General features: G+C 49.2%; 1 protein-coding gene across 1 annotated transcript in view; it reads left to right on the top strand.

Moving 5' to 3' along the window:
* Window positions 1-8,074: 8,074 nt before the first annotated feature.
* ABCG1 (ATP binding cassette subfamily G member 1) overlaps window positions 8,075-27,625 on the top strand; it is a 65,481-nt gene continuing 45,930 nt past the window's right edge. Inside the window, exons 1-2 of the mRNA XM_070363621.1 lie at window positions 8,075-8,230; window positions 14,885-15,125. Of these exons, the coding sequence (XP_070219722.1) occupies window positions 8,189-8,230; window positions 14,885-15,125 (283 nt within the window). The 5' untranslated portion in view covers window positions 8,075-8,188. The remainder of the gene's footprint in view (window positions 8,231-14,884; window positions 15,126-27,625) is intronic.

Here is a 27,625-nt window from a genome sequence, read left to right on the forward strand (position 1 = left end):
AGTGTCCTCTGTATTTGCAGGGGATTCTTAGCCACTGAAAGTGTGAGTTGCTCAGTTGTGTCTGACTCTTTGCGACCCGTGGACTATAGCCCAACAGTCACTTCTGTCCAGGGGATTCTCTAGGCAAGAATACTGGAGTGAGTAGCCATTCCCTTCTCCAGGGGATATTCCAGACCCAGGGATTAAACTCGTGACTCCCGCATTACAGGCAGATTCTTTACCATCTGAGCCAGCAGTGAAGTCCACAGTGGCTCTTAATTTTTGTACAGCTTATTTTCTTTGTGTTGCGCTTCCCTGGTGGCTCAGCAATAAAGAATCTGCCTGCATTGCAGGATATGCAGATTTGATCCCTGTGTTGGGAAGATTCCCTGGAGTAGGGCATGATATCACATTCCAGAATTCTTGCCTAAAGAATCCCATGGATAGAGGAGCCTGGTGGGCTACAGTCCATAGGGTTGCACAGGGTCAAACATGACTAAAGCAACTTATCATACATGCACGTTTTGTCTGCATTGTTCAAATTGGGTGATTTTTATAGTTCTATTTCATTAATTCTTTCTTTTTCCCCTTTATTCTGCTGTTGAGACTGTCCACTGACTATTTCATTTTGGTTATTGCATTTTTTTGTTGTTTTACAATTTCCATTTTATTCTTCTTTACATCTTCTACTTCTCTGTTGAGAGTTTCTATTTTTCAATTTCTTTCAAGTGTGTTCCCAAATGCTCACTAAAGCATTTTTATGATGGCTGCTTTTATATCTTTGTTGGGTAATTGTAACTTTTTATTTATCTTGGTTTTGGCATCTATTGATTGGCCTTTTTTCCCATTTAAATTTTGCTTCTCTTGATTCTTGGATGATGAATGATTTTTTTATGGAAACCTAGATATTTTCAATGTAATGTTACAAGATGCTAGATATTATTTAAGCCTTCTGTTTTAGCTGACTTCTTTTGACATCACTAGGCAGGGAAGGGAAGAGGAGCACTACCTCATTCTGCCTGTGAGGGTAGAATTCTAGGTTCTCTGCTCACTCTTTGTGAGCAGAGAATCCCTCACTCAAGGGTGGGATTTCTCGTTACTGCTGGGAAGGACTGGAATCCTGACCCTCTACTGGTCACTACCCACACCTCCCTGGCTGGGACAGGTGAACTTCATTACTGCTCCCCACACGCTTTCCACGTGTGGTTTGGATCATGTTCTCATTACCACTGATTGGTGCTGCGAGGGCTCATTCCACTGTGTCTCCTCTGCCACCACTCCAGCGAGGAAGGGAAGGAAGAGAAAGGGTCCCAGACTCCCTGTCTGGCCTTCTCTGATACAGTTTTGATGGGGGATGAGGCAGGTTTGGGTGCTTCATGACAGCCTGGGGAGAGTGAAAATCTAGGCTCCCCTTTCATCTTTGCTGGTGTGGGTAGTGTGCGGAGTTTACTGCATGGATTCTGCAGGAACAGAGCGGTAGTTGTCTACAGATTTTCCATCCTGCCAGGCAGCTCTCTTTCCATCCCTGTGGCTAGAGAGAGTAGTCTTTTGTGGGACCTTTTTCATTTGTGCCAATTGCCACTTCTGGTTTGCTGGTTTCTTTAGCAGAGCGTCTGGGATCCACGCAGTGAAAAGAAACCCCGGAGACCTCAGCACCATGTGTTGCTTTGGGTCCCCAGGTCCTGGCCACCCTGCCTTGTCCACTCCACCTTCCACAGTCTCCTCAGGTCTGTTTTGTATTATGTCCAGAGCTTTTAGTTGTACTGGGGCGAGGAATAGAGAAAAGCATGTCTATTCCATTTCCCCTCTAGTCTGCCTGTGACTTTTAAAAGACTGCACTTGGACTTGTAGCTAGTTCTCTGCCATTTAGAAATAGGTTTGACGTAGTCTCAACAAATGTTGTTATAGTTGTTCAGTCGCTCAGTAGTTTCAGACTCTTCACGATCCCATAGACTGCAGCACGCCAGGCTTCCCTGTCCTTCCCTATCTCCTGGAGTTTGCTCAAATTCATGTCCATTGAGTCAGTGATGCTATCTAACCATTTCATCCTCTGCCATCCCCTTCTCCTCTTGCCTTCAATATTTCCCAGCATCGGAGACTTTTCCAATGAATCGGCTCTTTGTATCAAATGCTTAGCAGCTGTAAAAAAGTGGAAAAGGTGCTCATCAGGAGTTAGGAGAGCTGGGTTCTTGCCTCGGCATCTTGGTCTCAGGCAGGTTTCAAACCTCGTGCAGTCTCCATCCCCTTATTTTCTGCAGCAGGAAATAATTTGCTGAGATAATCTCTGACACTAATTTCCCTGCTGGAGCTTTCCCCGCTTCCTTTCCCTTAAAAAGTAGCCAAGATTTAAAAAAAAAAAATTTAGATTGATTCTCTCTTGCCTTAGGGACTTTTGAGTTGCAAGGCTCTGCCCTGAAGGTTTCCAAGTGTACAGAAGATAATCTCCCTAACCAGACTTCTGCTTTCAAAAGCCAGGGTTCAGCAAAGTGACAGTCAGGTCTTCCCAGAGGGGAAGGAATAGAGCTGAGTCTCCAGAGGGGAGAGGCAGGAGGTGGAGGAAACATTTCCCAGGCCTGGGGAGAGGAAAAGTGGTGGGCAGATCCCAGGAGAGTTCAGGTGTCTCCAGGAGGCATGAGGACTTCTGCTGGGTGGCCTGGGTGCTGAGCACAGTGGACTGGAGCTGTGGTCTTCGGAGCCGTGGAAAGTTACTCTGTGTTCCAGCAGGCCTGACTTGTCCTGCTCCTGGGGCTTGGGAATCAAATGCACACATGTTCCTGTGATGGCACCTGCGCTCTGACCCTGCAGGGCTGTTCCGAGCATCTCAGAGGGTAACACATGTTACTGTACTTTTCAAACCATTAGATGGAATGATCTGATGGCTCTGGGTGGAGGTTGTCTTGGATTGAGTACATGGAGTTGGGGAGAGCAGTTTTCCAGAAGAAAAGTGGGTGCCCCGTGGCCTGGGGGTTCCATCTACTCCCCAGCTGGCATCTTTTATGGGGGGACATGCTTCTATATCTGTGGGGGAAGGAGGCCTCCAATAGTTTTCTGATGTCTGCCTCTGAGACGTCTCTCCTAATTTTCAGCTGTGAAGGTCATCTCATTGCCAGATGCTACTTCCTCTTTCTTCATTTGTAGAAATAGCTGGTCTCCTGTATCTTTCCCACCACTCTGTGTTCCATGTTAATGAGAGAAAACAAATATTGTGCTTGCAATGGTTACCTTGCCTCTTGCTAACTTAGCTTATAAAATACTTACCTGCCTTGTTCCTTCTCTCATTCACTCACCTCCACCTTCCCTCTTACCATCTGGGCTCTTTTCTCCCTCTCTCCACCTGCACCACACTCTCAGTGGTGCCCCGCCCCTGCTATCACCTGTGGCAGGCGGGGGATGGCAGGGCCCCTCTCTGGAGCTGGGCTGATGCTCACATGTGATGGGGGGGCATCTGGATCGAGACAGATGCTGGGGAAGTTAGGCTGTTGCTGTTTAGTCGCGTCCAACTCTTTGTGACCCCATGAACTGTAGCCCACAAGGCTCCTCTGTCCATGGGATTCTCCAGGCAAGAATAGTGGAGTGGGTTGCCATTTCTTTCTCCAGGGGATCTTCCTGGCCCAGAGATGGAACCCATATCTCCTGCGTTGGCAGGTGGATTCTTTACCACTGAGCCACTGGGAACCCTGGGGGAGTCAAGACGGCTAGTAAAATAGGAATCAAACAAACCATAGACAGGAAAACAATGTTTCTTAAAAGTACACCAATTATAGAGTTCCCATTTGGTGTGTGGCTTAGCCTGTCATCCTCCCAGGCAGCCTCTGTCTGTGCGTCTGTCTGCTCATCTGCTCCCCTGTCCACCCTTTCCATCAAAGGCTAAGACTCCTATTCTCCCACTCAAGGCTCTTTCTCTCTTCCCCTTTCCACTTCCTTCTTTCCTGTCTTCCTTCTTCCCTCTCACCTCTTCTCGCTGTCTCTTTCTCTCTTTCTCCTCCTTTTTAAAAGTGGAAGCAATGGAGGTGGTGTGAACAGAAGTAGAAGGGGTCCGATGACTCTGCCAACATGAGTGGAAGGACCACAGAGGTCAAGAGGTCAGGGGCCATGACCTGAAAGCAGGTCTCCAGCCCAGCCAAGGGCAAGTCTCCCCTCGGGACGCCTCCAGTGACCAATACCTGCTATATTGTGGGCCTGGGGGTACTACAGGGCAGGGTTCCCCAGACCATCCCTGCCTCCCAAAGGCCCTACTATGTCTCCCATCCCCGCCAGTCTGAGGAAGGGGCAAGCCCCACCCTTCCTAGTGGTTGCTGAGGCACCAGATTCTGCTTTTATTTGTCTGATAACTTTACCTTCAGAGTCAGAGCTTGGGTTGTAAAGAGTAAGCAAGCAAACAAATGCTTTCCTACACCACACCTCCAAAGTCAAGCTCGGTTGAGGCTTTGGGGAAAGAAATCCCATAAGCTTTCACATTGCTGCAAAGCAGGTGTCAACATGATGAGAGGAACTAAGGAGGTGGGGGGTCAGCCTTCTGTCATAGGTTTTTTTGTTTGTTTTACTCCAGTCAATAGTGGTGGTGGTGGTGATTTAGTTGCTCAGTCATGCTCAACCTTGTAACCCCATGGACTGTAGCCCTCCAGGTTCCACTGTCCATGGGATTTCCCAGGCAAGAATACTGGAGTGGGGTGTCATTTCCTTCTCCAGTAGATCTTCCTGACCCAGGGATCAAACCCATATCTCCTGCATTGCAGGCAGATTCATTACCACTGAGCCACCAGGAAAGCCCATCTGGGCAATGGTGGGCACCAAATGGGGGAGAAGCCCCCCTGGTGGAACACTGACAGGCATGCACATTTCCACTCTGGGCACTTCATGCACACTGGGAACAACCAGCGTGGAGGATCCAGAGGGACGGGGGGTGGGAGGTATTGACTGAATAGCTCATGAGCTTGGACACTGCTCCTGGGGCTGATGATCCATAAGTGGGTGGATATTCCTGCCCACATGGGGCTTATATTCTTGAGCAGTGTGGCAGACAGGAAACACAATCAATAGTGAATTAATTAGGTGATGCACGGATTATAAGGGGGCATAGCATCAGGGATGAGATGGTTTGGAAGGGGGTGCAACTGCAGATATATACATAGTCTCCAGGGTGGGACACCTGCAGGACTGATTCTGAAAGGCCAGGGCCAGGAGAGAGACCTGAGGCCTGAGTGGCACCAGTGTGCTTCTGGCAGGGTGTCCCTTAAACTACACAATAAGAGTTCCTCTAACTTAGGCAAAGAATTATTAATTAATATTTACAAAATATGTTAATCTCACAGAGCAAGTATAAAACATACCAAATTTGGATCCCTGGGTTGGGAAGATCCCCTGGAGGAGGGCACGGAGACCCACTCCATTATGAGGAGGGCATGGCAATCCACTCCAGTGTTCTTGCCTGGAAAATCACATGGACAGAGGAGCCTGATGGGCTAGAGTCCATGGGGTTGCAAAGACTGAGTGACTAAGCACAGCACATAGATTCATCATTAATATATGTACCCAGGTTGCTTCTCCAGGGCAAGATATTCTCAGGTCCACGCCCTGAGCCATGGACCACCAGAGACCTCCTACCTCCTGATACCATGACTCAGAGCTGTCACAGATGATAATTAACCCAAGCTTCTTTGTTCTTTCCCTTTAAAAAATCCCAAAATCAAAGAGCCGGTGGAAGTGGATCTGAGGCTTGTCTCCCCATTCCTGGCTTGGTGCCCTGCATTTAAGGCTACACTTTCCTGCCTCACATTCCAGTGTCAGCAGCTTGGCTATGCTTAATGATGGAAGAGTGGACCTGATTTGGTTTTGGTCACAGTGATGGGATGCAGGCTTGTTACTGGGAGGGCAATGTGGTGACAGCCTCCCATAGTGGAAAGCCAGCAGACAGAAAGCAAAGCCATGGACAGAGCTTGGGATCAAGGGCTGAAGCCTGAAACCAGTGCACCCTGAGTCTTCCTGTTACCTAAGACACTGAAATACCCTGAGCCAGTTGGAGAGGGCATTCTGTCACTTACAGCCAAAGAAGTCCCAATAGCCACGTCACAGATCTGACCGACTTTATTCACCATTTGCTTATTCCCAAATTTGGCACAAGAAGGATAACATTAGTAAGGATTAGAATCGCTGGCTATGTGTCCATGAGCAGTGGAGCACACATTATTTCCCACGTGACTGAGATGATTGTTATCCCCATGTACAGATGTGTAAGTGGAGCTCTCCATGGCCTCTAATGGAAAAGCCAGCAAGGACCCACTTTACCACTGTCTTCCCTCTCTGGCTTCATCCTCAGGCTCCACATGTCCCCCTGGCCATTCCCAGGAGCTCGGCGAGCAGAGCCTTACACTTCCAGTACCTGACCAATCACTGGCTGAATCAGCAGGTGTAGAGCTGGGGGCAGGGGCAGTTCCAGAAGGATGTTCTAAGCACATATCCAGCAGTGAGGAGAGTGAGTCTCGGGCAGAGAATACACGCCAGGGCAGCAGGACCACACTGTCACTTGTCCTGGCTGCACAGCACGGTCCAGTGGATTCTCATGGAGAGTTCCTCCATGGTCGCGTTCTGCTGTGTCTTTCGCCCCTGTTTTGTGTTCCATTTGGCCCTGGGGCAAGTGGTGGGCTTCAGGGATGCCCACAAATCCCAGGTCTCAGAGATGGGGCACCTCCATCCCTACCTTTGGGTCTCAGTTCTCATAGACAGGCTTGTGAATCTGAAACCTCTTTCCAGAACATTGGGAGTTCATTGGCCTCCTTGCTCAGCATGTTCAAGGCACCACACAGCCTGGTGGGCCCGGCAAGTAGAGAATGAGTGGCACCTAGAGATACAACACTCAGATTTCTTAACAACAGAATAAAGGTGGTGCATGAACCATTCAAGCGAACGATGCAGACAAAAGCAGGGCCCTCTCGCCCTTGAACTCATACATTACACTGCCTTTCCCTCCATCCTTTGATTCGAGGGGCGATTTTGCCTATGGTCATGAGACCTCAGGTGTGAAGCCCCCCCTGCCTGGTGTGAAAAGCCACGCTCCCTCTCCCCATGAGAAAAGCAGGGGCTTCACCAACCCAAGGAAAAGTGGGGAGGGGTGACCCAGGTGTGCTGGAGGTGAGGAGGGATGCATTCCTACCTGTGGTCCCGACATGCAAACCACTGAATAAAAGTATTAGCTTCTGAGATTGGGAGTAAGAAATGTCTTATCACCATAGTTACCAGGAAATGGTTCCACTTACATATAATAAGGGTCTTAGCAGAAGCCAGGCCATCTGATACTCCCGTCTGGGGCCACATGAGAGGGTGTCTGAGGTTTCTCTCCTTATGCATTTACATGAACACAGCTGTGGGCCAGGTACTGGGAACACTACATCTAAAATCAAAAAAAAAAAAGTTTTTGGTTTTTTGTTAAGGTGGGAGTTGGGGCGCTGGGGAAGGACAGAGGCCTGGGCATCTTCACCTAGCACCCTTTTGTTACCCAGGCCTTAACTCTGCATCTGGCACCCAGCAATGTTGGGTGAATGAGTGAATGTGCTGCCTCAGTATGCAGGGGCCGGTGCCCCAGATACAGAGCTGTAATGGGGGGCGGGTATTGGAGCGGCCATCTCCTCTTCTCTAGTTCTCATGCTCCTACCTGGGAGAGAGGTGCCCAACAACGGGGAAAAAAAAGAGAGAGAGAGAGAAGTTCCTTTACCCTTCCACTCTCCCTCCCAAGACGAACTCTGCCGCTCTTCCTCCCGGCACAGCACTACAGTCTGTGAGGTGGTAGTCCTGACGGGGACCCCCCGCTGACAGTTGGGGGCCCAGGGTCTCTGGCCCAGCCCCCGCGAGTTTTGGAACTGGAAGACTCGGGGTCCGGGGAGGATCCTCGGCACCTGCCGGGCCAGCCGCTCAGGCAGCCAGCGGAGCCGAGACGCGAAGAACTGGGCCACCCGCGCCCCCGCAGAAGCAAAACAAGAGCACGCGCACCTGTCGGCTCCGCCCCGCCCCCGCGCGCCGGCCAATCGCTGGTAGAGGGCGGGGCCGGAGTGGGCGAGTCGTGGGCGGGGCCGGGGCCCCAGAGCTGTAGAGCTGGAGCCCGAGCCCGCGCGGCGCGTAGCAGCCGAGCCGGTGCGAGCGCAGCCTCGTGCCCGCCGCCCGTCCCCGCCGCCCGCAGCCTTGTCCCTGCCGCCGCCGCCGCCGCCGCCCCCGGGGCATGGCCTGTCTGATGGCCACTTTCTCGGTCGGCACCGCCATGGTGAGTGAGCGCATCCTTTGCCCCCGGGGCTGGGTTCTGTTCTCCGGGAGAATAAGAAACGCACAAAGACCCGCACCCTGACACCTGCCCGTGAGCCCCGGGGGGGACGCCCGACTCACCTCTCCCCGGGCCCTGGCCACCTGACGCCTCAGGATGCTGCTTGCAGCCGAGGACGCGGGGAAGGCGGATGGCCAGGGGATGGAGGAAGGGAAGGAGGAGGTCCCATAACTGGACAGATGGCCTTGACCTCGTCCGCCTCAGGGTGTCCGGCCTGGGGACCCATAGCATGGGGCGGGGCGGGGCGGCAGCCTGGGCCAGAGGGAAAGGGGGTCCCATCCGTCTGCCCGCGCGCGTGGCGGGAGCCTGAGGATCCGGCGCTTCTTGCGCTGCTCTCCGGAGCGCCGGCACTGTCTAGGGGAACAAAAGAGAGAGATGGTCGAGAGCCTGGGCTGCCCCTTCGCCCCCGGGGACAGCCTCTCCCGGACCTGCTCCGGATGGGGCGGCGGGCGGAGTTAGGGGGAGGCAGGTGAGGGGCTACCCTGGGTCACATTTCTCTACCCTGGGGAGAGACTGGGGTGGGGACAAAGGCGCTCATCTCACTCTTCCCAAGGGTGCCAGCTCCGTAGAGGGACCACCGAGTGCAGGCGAATTCTTTGCTAGACACTTACAGTAAATGCTGTTTCTATAGATGGTCAGGAGTCTCCTCTTACCCCTTTAAAACATAAACTCACACTAGAAAAAAGAAAAACAAACTAACTGTTGTCTCACCCATCCCAGGGCCTTTGGTTTCTATTCCCAGCACACAGGCAGTGCAGTGAGGTACTTCTGGACTGATTTCAGGTCATCTAAAGTACAGATAGAATAAAGTATTCCGTATTCCAAGCCATCTCGCCCTCCCCCTACCAACCCCCCCATGCATCCCTCTTCTGTCCTTTGTCTGTGTGTTTACTATCCTGCTAGTCACTTCCCATGAGCTGTAACCCCACCGTGCACAGCACGCACGGGTTTCTTCCCCACCCTTTGCCTTTATTTCATTTTTAGCATCCTGTATTTGAAGTCAGCAGGGCTCCGCAGGATTTGACCGACAGTTACCTCTTGCGTTGAGCGAAAGAAAGAAAAAAAAAACGTAGCCGGGTTTCTGCGCATGCTCTGCTCTGACAACTGCATCCTATGATTCCAAACAGGTTACTGTAGAACATACCCACCCTCGCCAGCTCATTATATAATGATTTTGTGTAAACCGAGAGAATGGGGCCGCGGACACATTGAGGAGGTTCGCAGAGCAGGAAAGAGCCAGGGGCAGGGGGATCCACAAGCCGGGTCCCATCTCTGGAAGGACTCCGCCTTTATGACCTAGCTTCTTATATATGAGAGGGATGCCCAAATGAAAAAGGCACCCCCCTCATGACGTTTGCTTTTATCTGGTTGAATGTTTGGGTAACACTTGACTATTTTTCATTTTGCACTTGTTCATTTCTTTGGGATTCCAGAATGATGCTGGGAATGGAAAATGAAGGAGATTATTGTTGTTAGTTGTGGTTAAAGAAAGTTTCAGGTCTTGGAGGTGCCTGCTAACTAACTCCTGAAGCCCTTTCAAAGCTGCAAAAGTGGCTTATTCCTGTGGGACAATAGTGAATCAGAATGTTTTAAGGTAGAGATGTTTTTGTCAAGATTTCCTGAATGTTACCTTACGGTTTGAGGCAGCACCAGAACTTAGGTGTTTCTTTCACATGAGGCTGAACTCACTTTTTTCAGAGAATGTTTTTTAATGTGAAAATCATTCTCCCTGAAAACCCTGTCCTTTTGTAAATTTAAAATTTCAACCCAAGTCATAAACAGAACCCTAGAGACATTCCCAGGGCCCTAAACTTTCCTCTAGGGTCCAGCCCAGGGCTGACTGCCAGGTGTGAGTCTAGAGAAGGTGCCTTGGAGGTGGGAAAATCACCCACCCGTGTTCGCTAGTCCCTGAGCTGGGCTGGGTGGGGTGGGCAGGGCTCCCAATGGGATTGGCATTTGCAGCTGTTGGAAGCCAGGTTTTGGAGACGATGAGGTTGGCACTCTGAGTGACCGTATCAGTGACACCTGGCCTTTGCTTAATTAAGGGCTTGACACTTGGGTTCTTTTCCCTTAGGCAGTGCTCTTGAGGGTGCTGGACCTAGTTTTCCTTCTTTGTGTGTGCTCAAGGTTCCAGTGTGTGTGTGGGGGGTCTGCCCTCCAAATGCAGGGTCCACTCGTCTAGGTGGACACTGTAGCTGGCAGCAGGGAGAGAAGTGCCGAGAGTGCATGCCAGTACCTGGAGCCTGTGACTTCCTCTTTCCTTTCCTTCCCATGATGCTGTGAAAAGATGCTGAAAAGTTTCTATCTCCAACTAGGCTTCCCTGAGTAAAGGGAGTGAACCAGTGTCACTATGGTCCGGGGTAGGGGTGGGGGGTGCTGACTGTTAGAGACCCTCCCCAGCTAAATAGGTATCTCGATGTGCAAGGAAATCAGCGGTCAAGAAAAAATTCTTACCAACAGCAAGCAGAAACAGTCCAAATGGGTCTCCTTGGCATTCAACACCTGTGAATGTACTCGCTATTATTTACCTTTTATTATGCAGCACAAATTGTGTGGAGGGAGAGGGCAAAGACAATGCTTTGGTACGATAGGGAAAGCATACAATGAAAGGGAACGAATAGGGAGGGAAGATATATTTGTTTCATTTTTAATGAGCTCCGAAGGCTAAGGACAAGCTAACTGTAACCTACATCCTCAGAGGATGTGTTTGAAGAGAGCTGGTCTATTTTGGAGTGACAGCCACTACCTCCCATCAGACAGGATTGCAGGATTTTATTAATTGGACACCCGTTGGAAAGATGACGGGTGATGGTATGCATTCCTTTGGTTGCTTTGGAAGGTGGGCTTGTACAGTTTCCCCAGTCTCTTGTGGCTTTGCCTGTGATGGACAGGGGCTAGGATGGCTTAGGGACTACTGCAATTTGCCTATAGAAAGCCAAGCAATATTCCGGCGTGGTTAGGGATGCTGCTTGTGGGAGCACCTTGCAGGAGCTGGCCCCCAGCTCAGCCTCTCCTTAGTCGTGGGGCCTCAGGCTCTGTGAAGTGGAGTGGAAAAGGGTATACCCCCTGTCGAGCTATGGAGACAGAAGGGGACTAATCTATGCAGCCTGGAGTGTAATTGGGCACATTGTCGTGCATTACTGAATGAATAGTCGCTATTGTTCATAATCGTTTACCTACCACGCAGGAGGCATAATAATTCAAAACTTTATATAGAAAGTACGGGCCTCTGGCTTCTCTCTTTCAGTTCCAAATCAGTTTACTCACCCAGCTTTGTCCCACCGGCCCGTCCATCTGTCTCCCTCCCCACTGTCCCCAGCTAGTGGAGGTCACTCACTCCCACCACCTCGCTGCCGCCAGGGCTCCGGCACCCTGCTGAGCTACTCGGCTGCTGGCTACTTCCTCCTTGACATCCCTCTGCGGCCCCGCAGAGACTTTCAGATAGAGTGCAAATCCCTTAGCAAGCTTGGCAAGCCCTCCACCGTGTGAACCCGGTGAGCCTCTCTAGTCCCATCTTGTTCCAGAAGCGCTTTCCCCCACCCCACATCAGCGCTCCAGCCCCTGAATTTCCGGTCTCCAGATGCTCCGCCCTCTCCTGCTGCCCAGCCTTCGCACCTGCTGTTCCCTCGCAGGGACCGTCCTGAAGCAGCACCTCTCCCCCACCTCCCCTTGCTAAGCCCAGCTCACAATTTCCTCAGAAGCACCGTGTGTCCCACATCCCCAGGCCCGCGCTGCACTGGGTGACCCCTGCGGGTCCCAGTAGCGTCTTCCTTCTAGTCCTGGCCCCTTCGTATTGAAATTCTTTGGGGCCCAGTCTTGGCCCTGAGCGTGTCTGGCTGGCTGATCCCCAGGGCTTTATCTGGGCTAAGAGTGAGGGGAGGGAGGGGGAGGGAGTAGATAAGTGTAGAGGGGGAAGTCAGACCCTCCTCATACTCCAGGTTGGCATGTGCTCCAGTTAGGAGGAGGGTGGAGTAATGGCTGCTCATCTCCGTGTCGTGTGGGCTTCATCAGCACTGCGAGACCCGACGTGTCCCTGGGCTTCCTCAGGATGGTCCACGTTGGCAGGAGGGGGAAGGAGGCCACGCTCTGCGGAGGGGCTGCTGGAAACTCCCCGTCCCTAACTGAACACAAAGCGATTGGCCACCCAGACTTTAGAGCCTCAGGACACGATGCAGACATCTCACCTTTCAAGGTGGGGGGTGAGGACAGACTTTGGGGACCAGACCTGGAGCTAACTGCCCTGACCATTGGTCTCTCCACTACCACATGCGTGCGTGCTTAGTCTCGTGGGACCTTTTGCGACAATGACTGTAGCCCGCTAGGCTCCTCTGTCCATGGGATTCTCCAGGCAAGAATACTGGAGTGGGTTGCGAAGCCCTCCTCCAGGGGATCTGCCTGACTCAGAGATAGAACCCCTTTTCCTTCCTCTCCTGCACTGCAGGAGGATTCTTTACCGCTGAGCCCCGCCGCTCCCCTCAAGCCCTTCCACCACCCCACCCCCCTACCCCCGCCCCGAAGGGGTTGCCATTTCCTTCTCCTCCACTACCCTACACCGGGCCAAAGCCAGGACTGGTGCTTCCAGGACTCCTGTGGAGTCAAACTGGGTTATAACCTCGGGAAAGAAGCTCCTGTTCCCGGAAGGGCAAGACAGGTGGCACAGGGATGGCATTTGGGGCTGCTCTGTGTGCTGGAGTTGAAGGTAAGCATCGCGCTGGTGGGTCAAAGTCAAGCTCGTGCAGAACTGGGGCAGGGTCTCTGTTGTTCCTTCAAGGGGGCGCATCACTGAAGGCGCTGGGCCAGCGCGGATGCGGAAGCCCTGCAGCGCCCTCCTGGGCGCAGGAGGGGCTCCTCCACAGCCCACGCTCTGAGCAGGCCCATTGTCAGGCTGACACAAACCCGACTGTGTGGGGGATGCACGAACCCACTCATGTTTGCGTTTGAAGCACTTCACGTGCTCGGTGCCAGCAGCAAAGCAAGATTAATTTTGTCAAGAGTTTTACTCTGCAGTTTAATTTTTATCCACAGAATGTTACAGTCAATGAACTAAGTTCTGATGCAGTTAAGCTTTCAGAGGTGGGAGATGCCTGGGAGGTGTGTGTGTGTATGTGTCTTTTTCTTAAACTGCAAACCAACATTTTCAAGTATCGTAAGAACCAGAAACCGCTGTGGTCACATCTCCCCATCCCCTTACTCCTGCTTTAAAGATTTGAAACCTCCACATCCTCTGATATTGTGGGGGGCCTTAAATCCCATGATGGAAATAATGTCAGCTCATTAAGGATGCAGTCACTGTACACACAAGAGGTCATTCTAATGGGGAGAGGGCTTGTTTGGGTCACTAGAGTTGCTGGGGTTTGTAAGAATGTTTATTGATGGTCCACCCTCTGGTTTTGTTTTAGATTTTTTATTAGAAACAATAACGATCAAAAAGCCATCAACTTTAAAGAAATACCCCACAAACCTATGGAAAAATAACAGTGTGATATTATTCCTGTTTAGAACAAACAGCAGTATGTCAGGGGCTACCCAGGCTTACAGCCATCAGAAGGGCCTGAATTATCAAAGATGGTCATCCAGATCAGACTAGATCAGGAGGACTGCCTTCAACAGTATGGAGGTGTGTCACTGGAGGCCTACGCTTTTGGCATGGGGGAATGTTCTCTCTTGATTCAAGAGACAGCTAGAAAAAGCACAGCACATTATTTGTCCACCCCAGGGTTCTTCTGTGTTTTGGAGGTGCCTGAAGCATATTGATTTGCTCAGCATTGCCAAGCCATTAGAAAGGATATTCCTTTCTCTGCATAAATACTTTTGGTTCTTGGGTCATCTGTTCAGTGGACTCCCAGTGGAAGCCTGAAAGGCCAATGGAGCTACATATTAGGTATCCTGGTGATGCAGTGGAAGAGGCACCTATTTTTATGGATGACTCATATTCTGGGATCCCTTCTGCCCCTCACTTGATCATAGAGTTCCTTAAAATAGTCTGTGCTTCAGTTTCCTTGTCTGTATCACAGAGAAAAAAATCAAGCTTTCTAACACTTCAGAGCTATTATGAAGATACAGTGAGAGAGGAGAGTTGTAGGGTGGTTGGAAAATTTATAAGGAAAACACAAAGACCAACTCCCAGGGGTCCAAGTGATACCATTGCTCTTGAAAAATGTGTATGAGGTTACACCAGGGAGGTACTGAAGGAGATCATCATAAAGTGTTTTCATCTGTGCATTTCTTAGCAGTCTCATGCATTTTTGTTGGGTTTTTTAACAAGTGGACTGTAAGTAGATAATTTTTTAGGGTGGCTGATGTTTCATTCTTTGAGGCAAGTGGTGTATTTATTTTGGTTTTGTGATTAGATGTTATGATTCCTAAATAAGACGGTAGATCAGTTTCATAGTTTATCTTTAGCATACTTATAGTGGTAGAAGAAGTGAAGGCTGGAGAGAGGGAACTCCTCTAGAGGAGCATCCGTCCTGTGCTGCTGAAGGCGCGGTGGAGGGTGAGGAGTGTTGATAGATGACTCTGATGGACGGTTCTGTCCTTGTGGTCCTTGTCGTGATGTAGCTTACACTCGCTGTCGACGCTTCTTTCCTGTCTCTTTAGAACGGCTCTTCAGGGATGACAGAGCCCAAGTCAGTGTGCGTCTCAGTGGACGAGGTAGTTTTCAGCAACAGGGACAGGGACACCGTGGAGAAGGAGCTGCTGAACGGACATCTGAAGAAGGAGGACAACAATCTCACAGAAGCCCAGCGCCTCTCCTCCCTGCCTCGGAGAGCGGCAGTGAACATTGAGTTCAAGGACCTCTCCTACTCTGTCCCAGAAGGCCCCTGGTGGAGGAAGAAAGGTAGGGAGCGGAACTGCTGGGAGCCTTCGGCGGTGGGAGGAGCCTTCGGCGGTGGGAGGAGCCTTCGGCGGTGGGCGGAACCTTGAAGGAATCATCAGGTGGTTTGGAAAAATCTGGGTCTGGAAGGTGGGGGACTGTCTCTTTCCACTCCGGCTCTGCTGTGGCCAATCTGTCTGATTGCTTTATGCCTGATTTTTTTCTTATCTATGATATGAACAGATTAGATTAGATGACTCAAGAGACATCTTGAGTGTTTTTATTTTTCTCTTTTTAATTGAAGTGTAGTTAATTTACAATGTTGTGCTGGTTTCAGGTGTAAAGAAAAGTGATTCAGTTTTATATATATATATATATGCATATTTTTATAGCTTCTTCTCCATTAAAGGTTATCGTAAGATATTGAATAGCATTCTCTGTGCTATACAATAGGTCCTTGTTGTTTATCCATTTCATACATGGTGGTGTCTTATCTGTTAACCCCAAACTCCTAATTTATCCCTCGCCTTCTCCCTCTGGTAACCACAAGATTGCTTTCTGTGTCTGTGAATCACACAGTAGTTCTTAATCTCTGACATGATCACAAAGTTTGACCAACTTTCCTGTGTGCTGGCTTCCAGTCTGAACACGGAGGGTTCTCTTTATTGGATGTTGTTAACGTTAGTCTTTCTAGATGGGACTTTTTTAGTTTCAGAGAAAAATGGAAACCAGGTGTTTCCTCCCATGCTTGAAGTGTTGAAAAGTAACCACTGACCTAGGGTAACCTCTCTGGAAACCAGTTGTATATGTTTATAGATCTTGAAAGGACTGACTCAGGGGGGTGTTGGTGGGCTAGCCATAAACACAGAAGAGCTGATGGAGCGGGTGAGACTTCAGAGATCTTGGGAAACGCGCACACACAGGAGTTTGCCACTGCCCTTTTGCTTGTTGTTGGGAATCGACAACTGATGATATTTTGAGTTTTCTTCACAATGGAGATACTCCTTTGCTAGCTCTGGATTTTCAGAGTGTAGAGTTGATGCCTCCCTGGGTTGGTATTTCTTTTTCAAGCCTGACTGACTTCTTCCCATGGAATTCACTCCTCATTCACCCCAGCTCTGTGTACCCAACCCACGTCCATCTTTGGAGGCAGGGGAGGGAGGTGACTGGGAGAGGACATCTTAGATGTCACCCAGAAACGATGGTCTTTAGTTTCTAATGAACCATTTAAAACAACTGGAAAATCATGAGGAATTTGGAACAAGGTGATTCAGGTACCTTCTAAATGTTTATATTGTTTAAACCTTTTAACTTAATCTAGGCTCTATCCTTCTTCCTTTAAGAAGATCCACCAAGACTCACTTTTTTTTTTTTTTAACTTTTCATCTTTCTGCCCTCTCTTGCCTTCGTTTTGTTTCCTACCACTTTGACACAAATCTGTTGAGATGGTTGGTGTGGCACCCCAGAATTCCTTGGAACCATGGTTTTAGAGCCTTGATTGACAGATCCCTGGGACTTTGGAGCCAACTTGACTGTGGGATGACTGTGTGTCTGCTACCACAACCAGGAACAGATCCCAAACAGATACTATCAACAGCTGATAGTATCTGAGTGATCTGAGACTTATATTTTCAGGGTGTGCCAGCCTGTTTCATTAACAAAGAAATTCTGTGAGAGGCTCAGGAGCCTATTTGTTTGAGCCTCTTGAAATTTCAACATAAATTTCCAGCTTTTTCCTTCTTCACTTGAACAAAGATTTTATTGAAAAAATGCACTAAGTGACTAGGAGGACATTGTGAGGTTTTGACCTGATGTGTCTCTATAGATAAATGGTGGCAAACCTGTGGGAGACACGAACAGATTTCTGTCCACGTGTTATGTGTGGCCTTAGAAATGTGATCATGATATTAGAAGTGCTTAGATGGGTATTTTTCAAATTTCAAATGGAGACAACTTGCAATGAAGAAATGCCAACATTTGAAAACGGAGGCAGAATGTTGGTTTGAAATCCAACCTGGCAGGTGTTCACTTGGGGCTCTGGCAGGTGAAGAATATCACTTCCTGGCCAGATGTGTGGCTTGCCCACACTATAGTCTCTACTTGTGAGAACTGGTCATGCTGATTGTCAACGGAAATGGCCTCTTAATTAGCAAGGGAGAGGCCACCAAGGTCCATGGCCAGTGGCCTACTAGGAAGCCTTGTCCAGGTGGCTTCCGGGTAGACACTTGCCCTGAAGTAACCTCTGTGTAGGCTCAGGATGGGGGCCTGGGTGGAGGAGTAGGGTGTGGGCCCCAGGGACCTGCCTGTGAGTCAGAGATGGTTAGGGCCAGAGTGGAAGACTGGCTGATGTGTCCGGGTTGCTGGTTTCTCAAGCAGCGAGGCCTGACTTCTCCATCTGGCTTCCTCCTTGGCCTCTGAAGCACCTGTGTTCACTTCCCCCAGCCCTGCCCTCCTTCCCTGCACTCCATCATTTCCTTGTCCCCCAGAGGCTGGGGGGTACTTGTCCACCTTCTCACCAAATATAGAGGAAGCAGCATGTGCAGGACTTGCCCTGAGCCTCAGCTTCGGGGATGGCCAGAGGCTGGACAGTGGTTTCAGACTCTGTGGCCCAGCTTGGTGCCCAGGCCACGCCTGGTGCAGGGCTTCGGAGTGCCAGGGTCCCTGTGGCCACAGGGCAGCGGTGCTCTTCTTCAGGCTTAGTGCCCATGAGGCCCTCTCTGCTGCTGCTCATCCAGCTGGCCAGTATCTCCCTTTTCTCTTGATGGCAGCTTTATATTTGGCATCACCTCTGTGTGATGTGTGATGCCAGGCATCATGCCGAGTGCAACTGACTGTTGGGGCAGGAGCTTTTGTGCTTTCTTCTCTTACCATGTTCTGTTTTTCTGTCTGTATTGTTTGTTTTTTAAAATTCAACGTTATGTGCCAAGCTCACTATAAGGATCACAGCGGGGCTGAACGCAGTGCACCGAGGAGGGGAGAGGCGTTTCTGAAAGGAAAATGAGAGTGGTGGGTTGAGAGGGTGACGTGTTTCAGGACTGCCTGGTTGTATAGTGAGTGATGGACACAGGAGCCTGAAGGCTGGGGTGATTGCTCAAAGTCAGAGCCAGCACCTCCACTCGGCCTTGGATTCCTGTCCATGCTTCTTCCCCTCACACAGACACTAGTCCACTCAAGTAAACTCCAGGAAAGCCTCCCCCGACCCCCATCCCAGAGCATGGTGCTATACACTAACTCAACAAAATGCTGTAGCAAAGTCGGTCACCGGCGTTAGAATAATATCACAAGCTCCTACACAGTTATTTTAAAGAAGATGGGAAAAAGAAGCTTCATAACCCTTAGTGGAAAGGATGTGAGTGACGCCATGTTTAAGAAGGCGATGTCAGCACTGGTTCTTTACAATTCTTGAGCTTGATGGTTGCCCCGCACTGACTGTGGCCTTTAAGAAAACATCTTGTATTTTCAATTGTAGTTACACTTGCACTATATGATTAATGATGTCTTTAGAGGAAAATGTGGATCGTGTAATAGATTCCTAGTAGAGAGCATAATTGTGAAAGGAACCATTCCCAGGAGAAAAGAGTGCCCCCCTGGGGAGGATCTCACTGACTTCTCATACAGTAATGACTTTACCTCAAGGAATTCACTCATGGAGCCGGAGTTGATGGGACAGATGACTTGGAACAATTTGGACTTTGGTATCATAACGTTAACTAGTCACGTGAACTATTGTGTTGAGGGAAGTAAGGAACATCTAGTTTAATTGTCCTCACTCACCCCAGTGTGACTTAAATTTGAAAGTAGCTTTTGCTTTGTGGAAGCTAGGCACTGCATTGTTGTTGGTAACATTTAGGACTCCATATATATATATATACATAATTTTTTTTTAATTTTTTAATTGGAGTATAATTGCTTTACAATGTTGTGTTACTTTCTGCAGTACCAGGAAGTGAATCAGCTATATGTATACATATAATCCCCTCCGTCTTGTACCTCCTCCCCACCCCCACTCATCCCAGCCCCCCAGGTTGTCCCAGAGCACTGAGCTGAGCTCCCTGTGCTAGACAGCAGCTCAGCACCCCTGTTAGGAAGAGAATCCACATCATGAAAGGCTGAGGTGGAGCAGAGGCAATTCTACACACAGACAGCACTCTCTGGCTTTCAGAGCTTGTCCATGACATGGAGTAGTGGGTACTCTTGAGTCGTCTGCCTTCCAGAGAGAAGGAAGCCGTTTCCATTTATAAAATTCAAGCAGCACTTTGGTTCAGGTGACTCAGAAGCCAATTCTGTCTTTTTAATACACTGAGTATAGGAGATTCGGAGACATATCCCAGGTCACAGGAGCAGGGGACGTGGGACACAAAAGCACGGGAGCTTTGAGACTAGGACCCGACGAGACACCCAGTAAGCCCCTGGCCCCAACATGGGCACCTGACAACAGGACCACCATGGCATGAATGTGCTTCACCCTTTTTACAAAACCACTAAGGGTTGCCTTGACTGTTACTTCTGATTTATTTTCCCTTTAATAGGCCTGCCTGGATGTCAGTCACCTCCGCCTTTCACAGGGACCCATAAAGAGGTTTTTTAATCTTGTGGAGAGGCTTGGCTGTCCTGTCCTCTCCTGAGGGAGGTGAGGCTGGTGTGCCTGACATGCTTTGCACAAACAGGTGACTTGATTCTTAGAAATGAAATACACCTCCCCAGATTACCTGTGGGTTGAGAACAAAAGTAATCCTAGCTGGGGCTTTAGAGAGTCTTCTTTCCTCTTCCTCAGCCCGGTTGGGGTCTCAACATGCTAACACTCTGATGGAATGGGACAGCACCTCCTACTCTGAAACCAGACCCTCTAGCCTCATCCTTGCCAAACGTCAGGATAGAGTTAAACATTCTGGGCAGCCCCACATCAGATTATCTGTATTGGTTTGCTTCTGAGCCATAAAAATGCATTTGAATGCCCTTCTCAAATTCAGGTTTGCTTTCTCTTAATTTCCACGGCTATTTCACAAGGCCTGCAATGACAGGCTGGCTAAAATGAGTAGAAGGTGCCATTAAAATCCCTTTCAGCAATTCCATTAAGGGGGAGACTGGATTCCATCCCAGCACTGGGTGATTTGATCCAACTGGCGGGGACATGGATGGGGAGGAAGGCCAGTGAAAGGAGGACTGTAGAAATCCCAGAGCAGCGAGGGGGCTCTAGGAGGTGGGCTCCTCAGGTGTGAAGGCAAGTTTATGCTCCTCTAGCATGAATGAATTACTTTTTTAAAATTAATTTTTATTGGAATATAGTTGCTTTACTATGCTGTATTAGTTTCTACTGTATAGAAAAATGAATCGGCCATACATAAATTACTTTCATCTTCTATGGAACTGTCATGCGAAGGGAAGCTTTCTTTGGGGAGCAAAGAAAAGGCTTCTGATACTCTGCCTTTGTTTTTGAGGCTGTGGCTGGTCTTATGGTGCAGTTTAGCAAACCTAGACCTAGCTTACGAGGGCTCCCTGCTTGATGCTGGGGTGTTGACATGGGGAACCCAATCACCCCAGGTCACCTTGGTGAATGGAGACGTCTGGAGCACTCCTCTGCCCCCTCCAGGGCCAGTTTCCAGGTTCTCTGTGGCTCCCTGGGTCAGGCCACTGGCTCAGGCCCTTTTGATGATGAGGTCTTCTGGAATAGTTCTGAATCTCTGCCTTATAGGCTCTGAAAGAGGCTTTGAAAAACTATAGAGGATGGGCCAACTCTCCTGACAAATGGATGTAGTGTGACCATGTAAGAGTTTGCTAGCTTACAGGCAGAACTTGAACATCCAAAGGGTCTAGGCACCCTTTCTGTAGCTCTCTTGGGGCATGCTGCATGGAAGTCAAACCATCACTAACAGGGACCTGGAATCAGGGGTGCATGATTCCTGTGTAGTCTGATCAGGCTCAACAGCCCCCACAGACATAGCACAGGTGACCCTGCTGACGCTGCCTTTGAGGTCTTCTCTTTTCCTTCATGCCCATGTCAGGCCACCCCAGTCACCTTCCAGTTGGCAAGACCCACTAACACACTGCCATTTTTCTAAAGAGTGTGCCTGGTCTGGAGCCATCTGGTCTCTTCAGTGTCACCTTGCAGGACTGTGCTCTGCTCAGTGGGGGGTTGGTGTCACTGTGTCACTTTTTGAGTGCATTCTTGTGACGCTCATCTTCACCTGCTGGGTAGGTACCCTCCTGCCTTCCTTTAACACCCCCAAGTATGCTCATTAAAACTTCATATGCTGGAACTAACGTCTTCTTGTATAAACCAGAACTGAATCCATCAAGGCCAAGATATAACCGAAGGTGACATTCTGCTGAACATGAAACCATTTCTTTTATGTATAAACTGGGAGAATAAAATGTTTAGTAACCACACACCTGCTTGTTTTGAGTTCAGTTCTAGAACGAACAGATTTGCTTATTTAAGGAACAAAGGCAACCACGTGGGTCAGATGAAAAACATTTGGTAAGACTGACCTGAACAAAACGAGGAGCTTTTAGGATGGAGGTACATCTTCTATAAAACCTTCGCTGATGGAGTTCCAAAACCTCTATAGAAAACTTACCTTTGAATAAAGTATCTCTAATACTGGGTGGTTTTGCCCATAATTTGCAAAAAGGCATCAGGAAGAGTTTTCAGAGTCTAGGATGGAAGCGGGTGTGCCTGCCGGGACTTGACCTGACCCACAGCCCTTAGTTTTACTTTTCGTCAGCTGTGTCTGATGTTAGTCTTCTTTGTGCTTGACCTCAAGACTGCAATTATGTCCAATGGAGTCCTATATTTAGAGCCTGAATCTTGGAGCCCAAAGGAGCCTGGGAGCTCCCTCCTCTGACCTCTCACCCATGGAGCAATCTTTCTTGCTCCATCCTGACAGCAACCAAGGCCTGGCACTTCCCAGCTTGACCAGGTCCATGTTTGCGCAACTCTCATTCTTAGAATTCCGTCTGTGGAGCTGAAATCTCAACTCGAGTAATGTTCATTTGTTGATCCAAGTTCTGCTTTTCGAAACTCTGAAAAAAATGTGCATTTATCTTGGTCTTGAAATGAGCTCACATACTGGGAGGAAAAAAGCCTATGTACAAATCAGGTGCCTTAAGCTCCAGGGCTATCTGGAAAGGAGGGAATGAAAAGCATGTGGCTGGTAGAGGAGATGAATGAAGCTGGAGCCCTGCTCTGGGAGAAGGTAGCACAGTGGCACTCCTGGGGGCAGGGCAGTGAGAAGGAGCCCCTGCCCGAATGCTGTCAGTGGTGAACTGATAAGGGTGGCGATAAACTGAAAAAGAGAACCTGAGTCATTCTGTCTGTTTCTTTTACTGTCATTAGACAAGCTGATGTGCTCAGACAAAAAGTCCCTCGCCTTGATATCTCCTCTGCCTATCTTGAAAGCGAACTTTTTAGCAGGAGTTTAATGGGATTTCTCAGTTGCTGTTTCTTCCCTCCCACTTTTGGGGGAGAAGTGTTTATTTTTTAAACAAATGCTTTTCTAAACAAATGCTGTTTGCTTTAGCATATTGTCTCTGTTAAGTGCTCACGGGGAAGCCACAGGGCATCATTGTCAGTGTGGACCTAAGGGTGGGGGTGGGGGTGGGGGAGGAAAGGAGGCTTAGAAGGAGGCAGATGTCAGATTCAGGCGTAGACCTCGAATCTTACTAACCACCAGCTCCGAGCTCCACTGAGAACCCTCCTCCCTCTGTCATTTTGCAGGTCCACAAAGATGAGCTGTTTGTCTCACCTTTCTTTGCCCATGACAAACACAACCCCAGACCCGGTGGCAGCAAAGGTGCCACAGAAAGCCTCCCCACCTCCTGGGGAAGAGACCCCCAGAGTTCCTTCATGGGCTGGGCCGGGGGCGGCTGTGTTCACCACCCTGACTAAGGACTCCGTATCCTGTGCCCTCCAGGATGGGGTTCTCGGGCCACCTGTCCTTCACCTTGACTTTCCTTCCAAGGGTGACCAGACTGGCTTGTCTCCAAGGAGCAAATTCATTGGGGCCAATCCCAACCCCCACAACCCCTTCTCCCTATTCCACACTTCTGCCCAGGGCGGCTCTGGGGAAAGCGAGGCCCTGGCCGGCCCACCAACAGGGCTCTTTCCCGGCTTTTAAAATGGAGTAAAAACCCTTGTCTTTTCCACCGGGGCGGATGCTGACTCTGCAGGCCTGGGGCCCTGGGTGACGTTTGCACTGTCCCTGCCAAGTGGCGGGGACACACCTGCTTTCAGTCGTAGATACGGTTGAGGGTCCGGCGGAGGCTGCCTGGTGGTTTTCGTGCACGTCGGGAACCCTATATTCTGAATGGTTGGAAGAGAAGGGCACTGGCCGGCCTCTCAAGCGCACGCGCACGTAGGTGCGGGTGGGCAGGGGCGCTCCGCTGCGCATGCGCAAAGGCCACCTGCCGCCGCCGCCGCCCGCGCAGGGGTTACTACCGGTCAACGCTCGCGGGTAACCTCGGCGGCGGCGCCGTGCTTGGCTGCCCGCCGGGCGCTGTAGCTAAGCGGTAGCTGTTGCTAAGCGCGAACAGAGGATGCCAAGCTGCTAGGTCCGGATGCTGCGGCCTCTCTGAGCGGACCGGGCCGCCCTCCCCAGACCCTACCCTGTGCACATCGGATGCCGAGCCTGAGTGCCACACGGCTCCAGACCAAATCCGACAAACACCTGGGCCCAGAAAATGAGAGAACCTTTCCATAGCCTAATTTTACCCTGGAGACGTCACTAACATGCATCTGATGAATGGGGTTCCTTTTTACCCATGATTATTACTTTGATGTCTATTTAAGCATAATTGGGAGACTTCACTGGGATAGAAATAGCACATAGATATTTAGAAAGACCATCTTGAGGGAAACTGGCTGGCTTTCTTGTGTAGTGTCTTCCTCCTCGAAGCTTTCCTCAGAATGGGGAAGCTTCATGCGTTTTCCGGACTTCTGTTGAAAGTGGAAGGTAGGGCCATGAGGCCAGGTGCGCGTGTTCCTGTGAGACACCCACATCCGAATCCTTGTGAATCATTCTTGTTTTGCTTTGTTTTAGATTCACCCTGTAGGTGAGACAGTGAGAAGCAGGGCCTCCTGCTTTGGGCCGGGCAGACTGAGCAGTCAGCATTTTAAAATGAGCAGGGTGGTTCTTGGAATCCTGGGGTTCTGCTTAGGAATCCGAGGGGCAGATCGAGTAAGGGGGCTGGAATCCAGAGTGTCAGCTGCCAGGCTGCTGCTCCCCACTCCCTGGTGACTCACTTCCACCCTGGGTGGGTTTGTGAGGAGAAACAGCAGCTGAACTTTATGTGTGCTTCCTGGAGCATACACGTGTACATTGTGTATGAATCCATTCATGTGATCATAAATATAAACATGATCTACAAGTTGGGCTCCATTCCAGAGCCTTGAAGGCCAGAGATGCCTTGGTAGAAGCAGAGGTGCCATGCTTTGCCCCTCCCTGAGGACCAGGGTCTTCCCTGGACACCTGGCCAGTTTGGTTCCTCTGTGCTGAATTTAGGTGAGTTATGAAACATTCAGGGCTTCCTGGGTGGTGATAGTGGTAAAGAATCCCGCTTCAAATGCAGGAGACTAAAGAGATATGGGTTTGATTCCTAGGTTGGGAAGACCTCCTAGAGAAGGGCTTGGCAACTTGCTCCAGTATTCTTGGCTGGAAAACTCCATGGACAGAAGAGCCTGGCAGCTGTAGTCCATGGGTCTGCAAAAAGACTGGGCACACACACACACACACACACAAAACATTCAGCACCATCATTTGTATGGTTCTTCACCAAACACAAGGAAATGGGGAGTTAATAACTGTTCTCATAGCCTTGGGTTTTACTTGGTTGGTTGTTTGATTTTGTGACCGTAGAGTTGACGTTTTTGTAAACCTACCTAGAGAGTGTAATTCTCAAGCACCAGGACTTGCTGACCTGAAGGTGGGATACAGGAATCAGAAATGGTGGTGGGTAGTTGTTATGCAATAAATTCTCTCTTATGGTTTCCTAAGTGCTGTTGGTGAGGTGTGTGGAAAACCTTTGGAAAAAGAAGGAAGTGCACATTTATGATAGCTGAGTTGTTCCCTCATTATAAACAATAATAGGGCTTATTGCCAACACAAGAACAGATTATGTCCAAAAGCTGGTTGAAAAGTGGAAAGCCCTTATATTTAGTTTCACATTTCACTGGAGTCCCCATTAAGACCTGCAAAGAAGCTTGCGGGTTTCCTATTTCTAAAGACCTGCATATTGGCCTGTCCAGAAAATGGTTCTGTCCTAAATGGTATGAGAGGGCAGGCTGTCTAGTCATGGGCTTCTGCTCTGACTGGCAGCCACAGGGGCATTGGTGGTGAGCCCAGTCTCTGTGTGGCCACGCATGACCAGCGCATAAACGCTGTTCTTGGGTTTGCAGATATTTAACATGAAATCCCATTGGCTGTAGTTTTGTGGAAAAGGTATTTTCCTTCCTTTAGAGTAATTTTGAGTTAATGTATAATAAGGAAGTTAAGGTGAACTGAATTATTATTTATTACATAGGGCTTTAGTTCAGTTCAGTTGTTCATTCATGTCTGACTCTTTGCAACCCCATGGACTGAAACACGCCAGGCTATCACCAATTCCTGGAGCTTGCTCAAACTCATGTCCCTCAAGTTAGTGATGCATTCCAACCATCTCATCTTCTGTCGTCCCCTTCTCCTGCCTTCAGTCTTTCCCAGCATCAGGATCTTTTCCAATGAGTCAGTTCTTTGAGTCAAGTGGCCAATGTTTTGGAGCTTCAACTTCAGCATCAGTCCTTCCAATGAATATTCAGGACTGATTTCCTTTAGGATTGATTGGTCTGATCACCTTGTAGTCCAAGGGACTCCCAAGAGTCTTCTCCAACATCACAGTTCAAAAGCATCAATTCTTTGGCGCTCAGCTTTCTTTATGGTCCAATTCTCACATTCATACATGACTACTGAAAAAACCATAGCTTTGACAATATGGACCTTTGTTGGCAAAGTAATGTCTCTGCTTTTTAATATGCTGTCTAGGTTGGTCATAGCTTTTCTTCCAAGGAGCGAGCGTCTTTTAATTTCATGGCTGCAGTCAACATCTGCAGTGATTTTGGATCCCAAGAAAATAAAGTCTGTCACTATTTCCATTGTTTCCCCATCTATTTGCCATGAAGTGATGGGACTAGATGCCGTGATTTTAGTTTTTTGAATGTTGAATTTTAAGCCGTTGTTTTTACTCTTTCACTTTCATCAGGAGGCTGTTTAGTTCCTTTTCGCTTTCTGCCATAAGGGTGTTGTCATCTGCATACCGAGGTTATTGATGTTTCTGCTGGCAGTGTTGATTCCAGCTTGTGCTTAATCCAGCCTGGCATTTTGCATGATATTCTCTGCATACAAGTTAAATAAACAGGGTGACAATATACATCCTTGATGTACTCCTTTCCCAATTTGGAACCAGTCAGTTGCTCCATGTCCGGTTCTAACTGTTGCTTCTTGACCTGCATAAAGATTTCTCAGGAGGCAGGTCAGATGGTCTGGTATTTCCATCTTTTTCAGAAGTTTCCACAGTTTGTTGTGATTCACACAGTCAAAGGCTTTGGCATAGTCATTAAAGCAGAAGTGGGTGTTTTTCTGGAACTCTCTTGCTTTTTCTGTGATCCAACGGACGCTGGCAATTTGATCGCTGGTTCCTCTGCCTTTTTTAAATCCAGTTTGAACATCTGGAAGTTCTCAGTTCATGTACTGTTGAAGTCTCACTTGGAGAATTTTGAGCATTACTTTACTAGTGTGTGAGATGAGTGCAATTGTGCAGTAGTTTGAGCATTCTTTGGCATTGCCTTTCTTTGGGATTGGAATGAAAACTGACCTTTTCCAGTGCTGTGGCCACTGCTGAGTTTTCCAAATTTGCTGGCATATTGAGTGTAGCACTTTCACAGCATCATCTTTTAGGATTTGAAATAGGTCAGCTGGAATTCCATCACCTCCACTAGCTTTGTTCATGGTGATGCTTCCTAAGGCTCAGTTGACTTCACAGTCCTGGATGTCTGGCTCTAGGTGAGTAATGACACCATCGTGGTTATCTGGGTCATTAAGATTTTTTTTGTATAGTTCTTCTGTGTATTCTTTACACCTCTTCTTAATATTTTCTGTTTCTGTTAGGTCCATACTGTTTCTGTCCTTTATTGTCCCCGGCCCTACACTGCATGGCTCATAGTTTCATTGAGTTAGACAAGGTTGTGGTCCGTGGATCAATTTGGTTAGTTTTCTGTGTTACATGCTGCTGTTACTGCTGCTAAGTTGCTTCAGTCATGTCCGACTCTGTGTGACCCCATAGACAGCAGCCCACCAGGCTCCCCCGTCCCTGGGATTCTCCAGGCAAGAACACTGGAGTGGGTTGCCATTTCCCTCTCCGATGCATGAAAGTGAAGTCGCTCAGTCCTGCCTGACTCCCAGTGATCCCGTGGACTGCAGCCTACTAGGCTCCTCCGTCCATGGATTTTCCAGGCAAGAGTACCGGAGTAGGGTGCCATTGGGCTTAGTTAAAAT

This window comes from Bos mutus, chromosome 1 (genome assembly GCF_027580195.1).
Source record: "Bos mutus isolate GX-2022 chromosome 1, NWIPB_WYAK_1.1, whole genome shotgun sequence".
NCBI lineage: Eukaryota > Metazoa > Chordata > Mammalia > Artiodactyla > Bovidae > Bos > Bos mutus.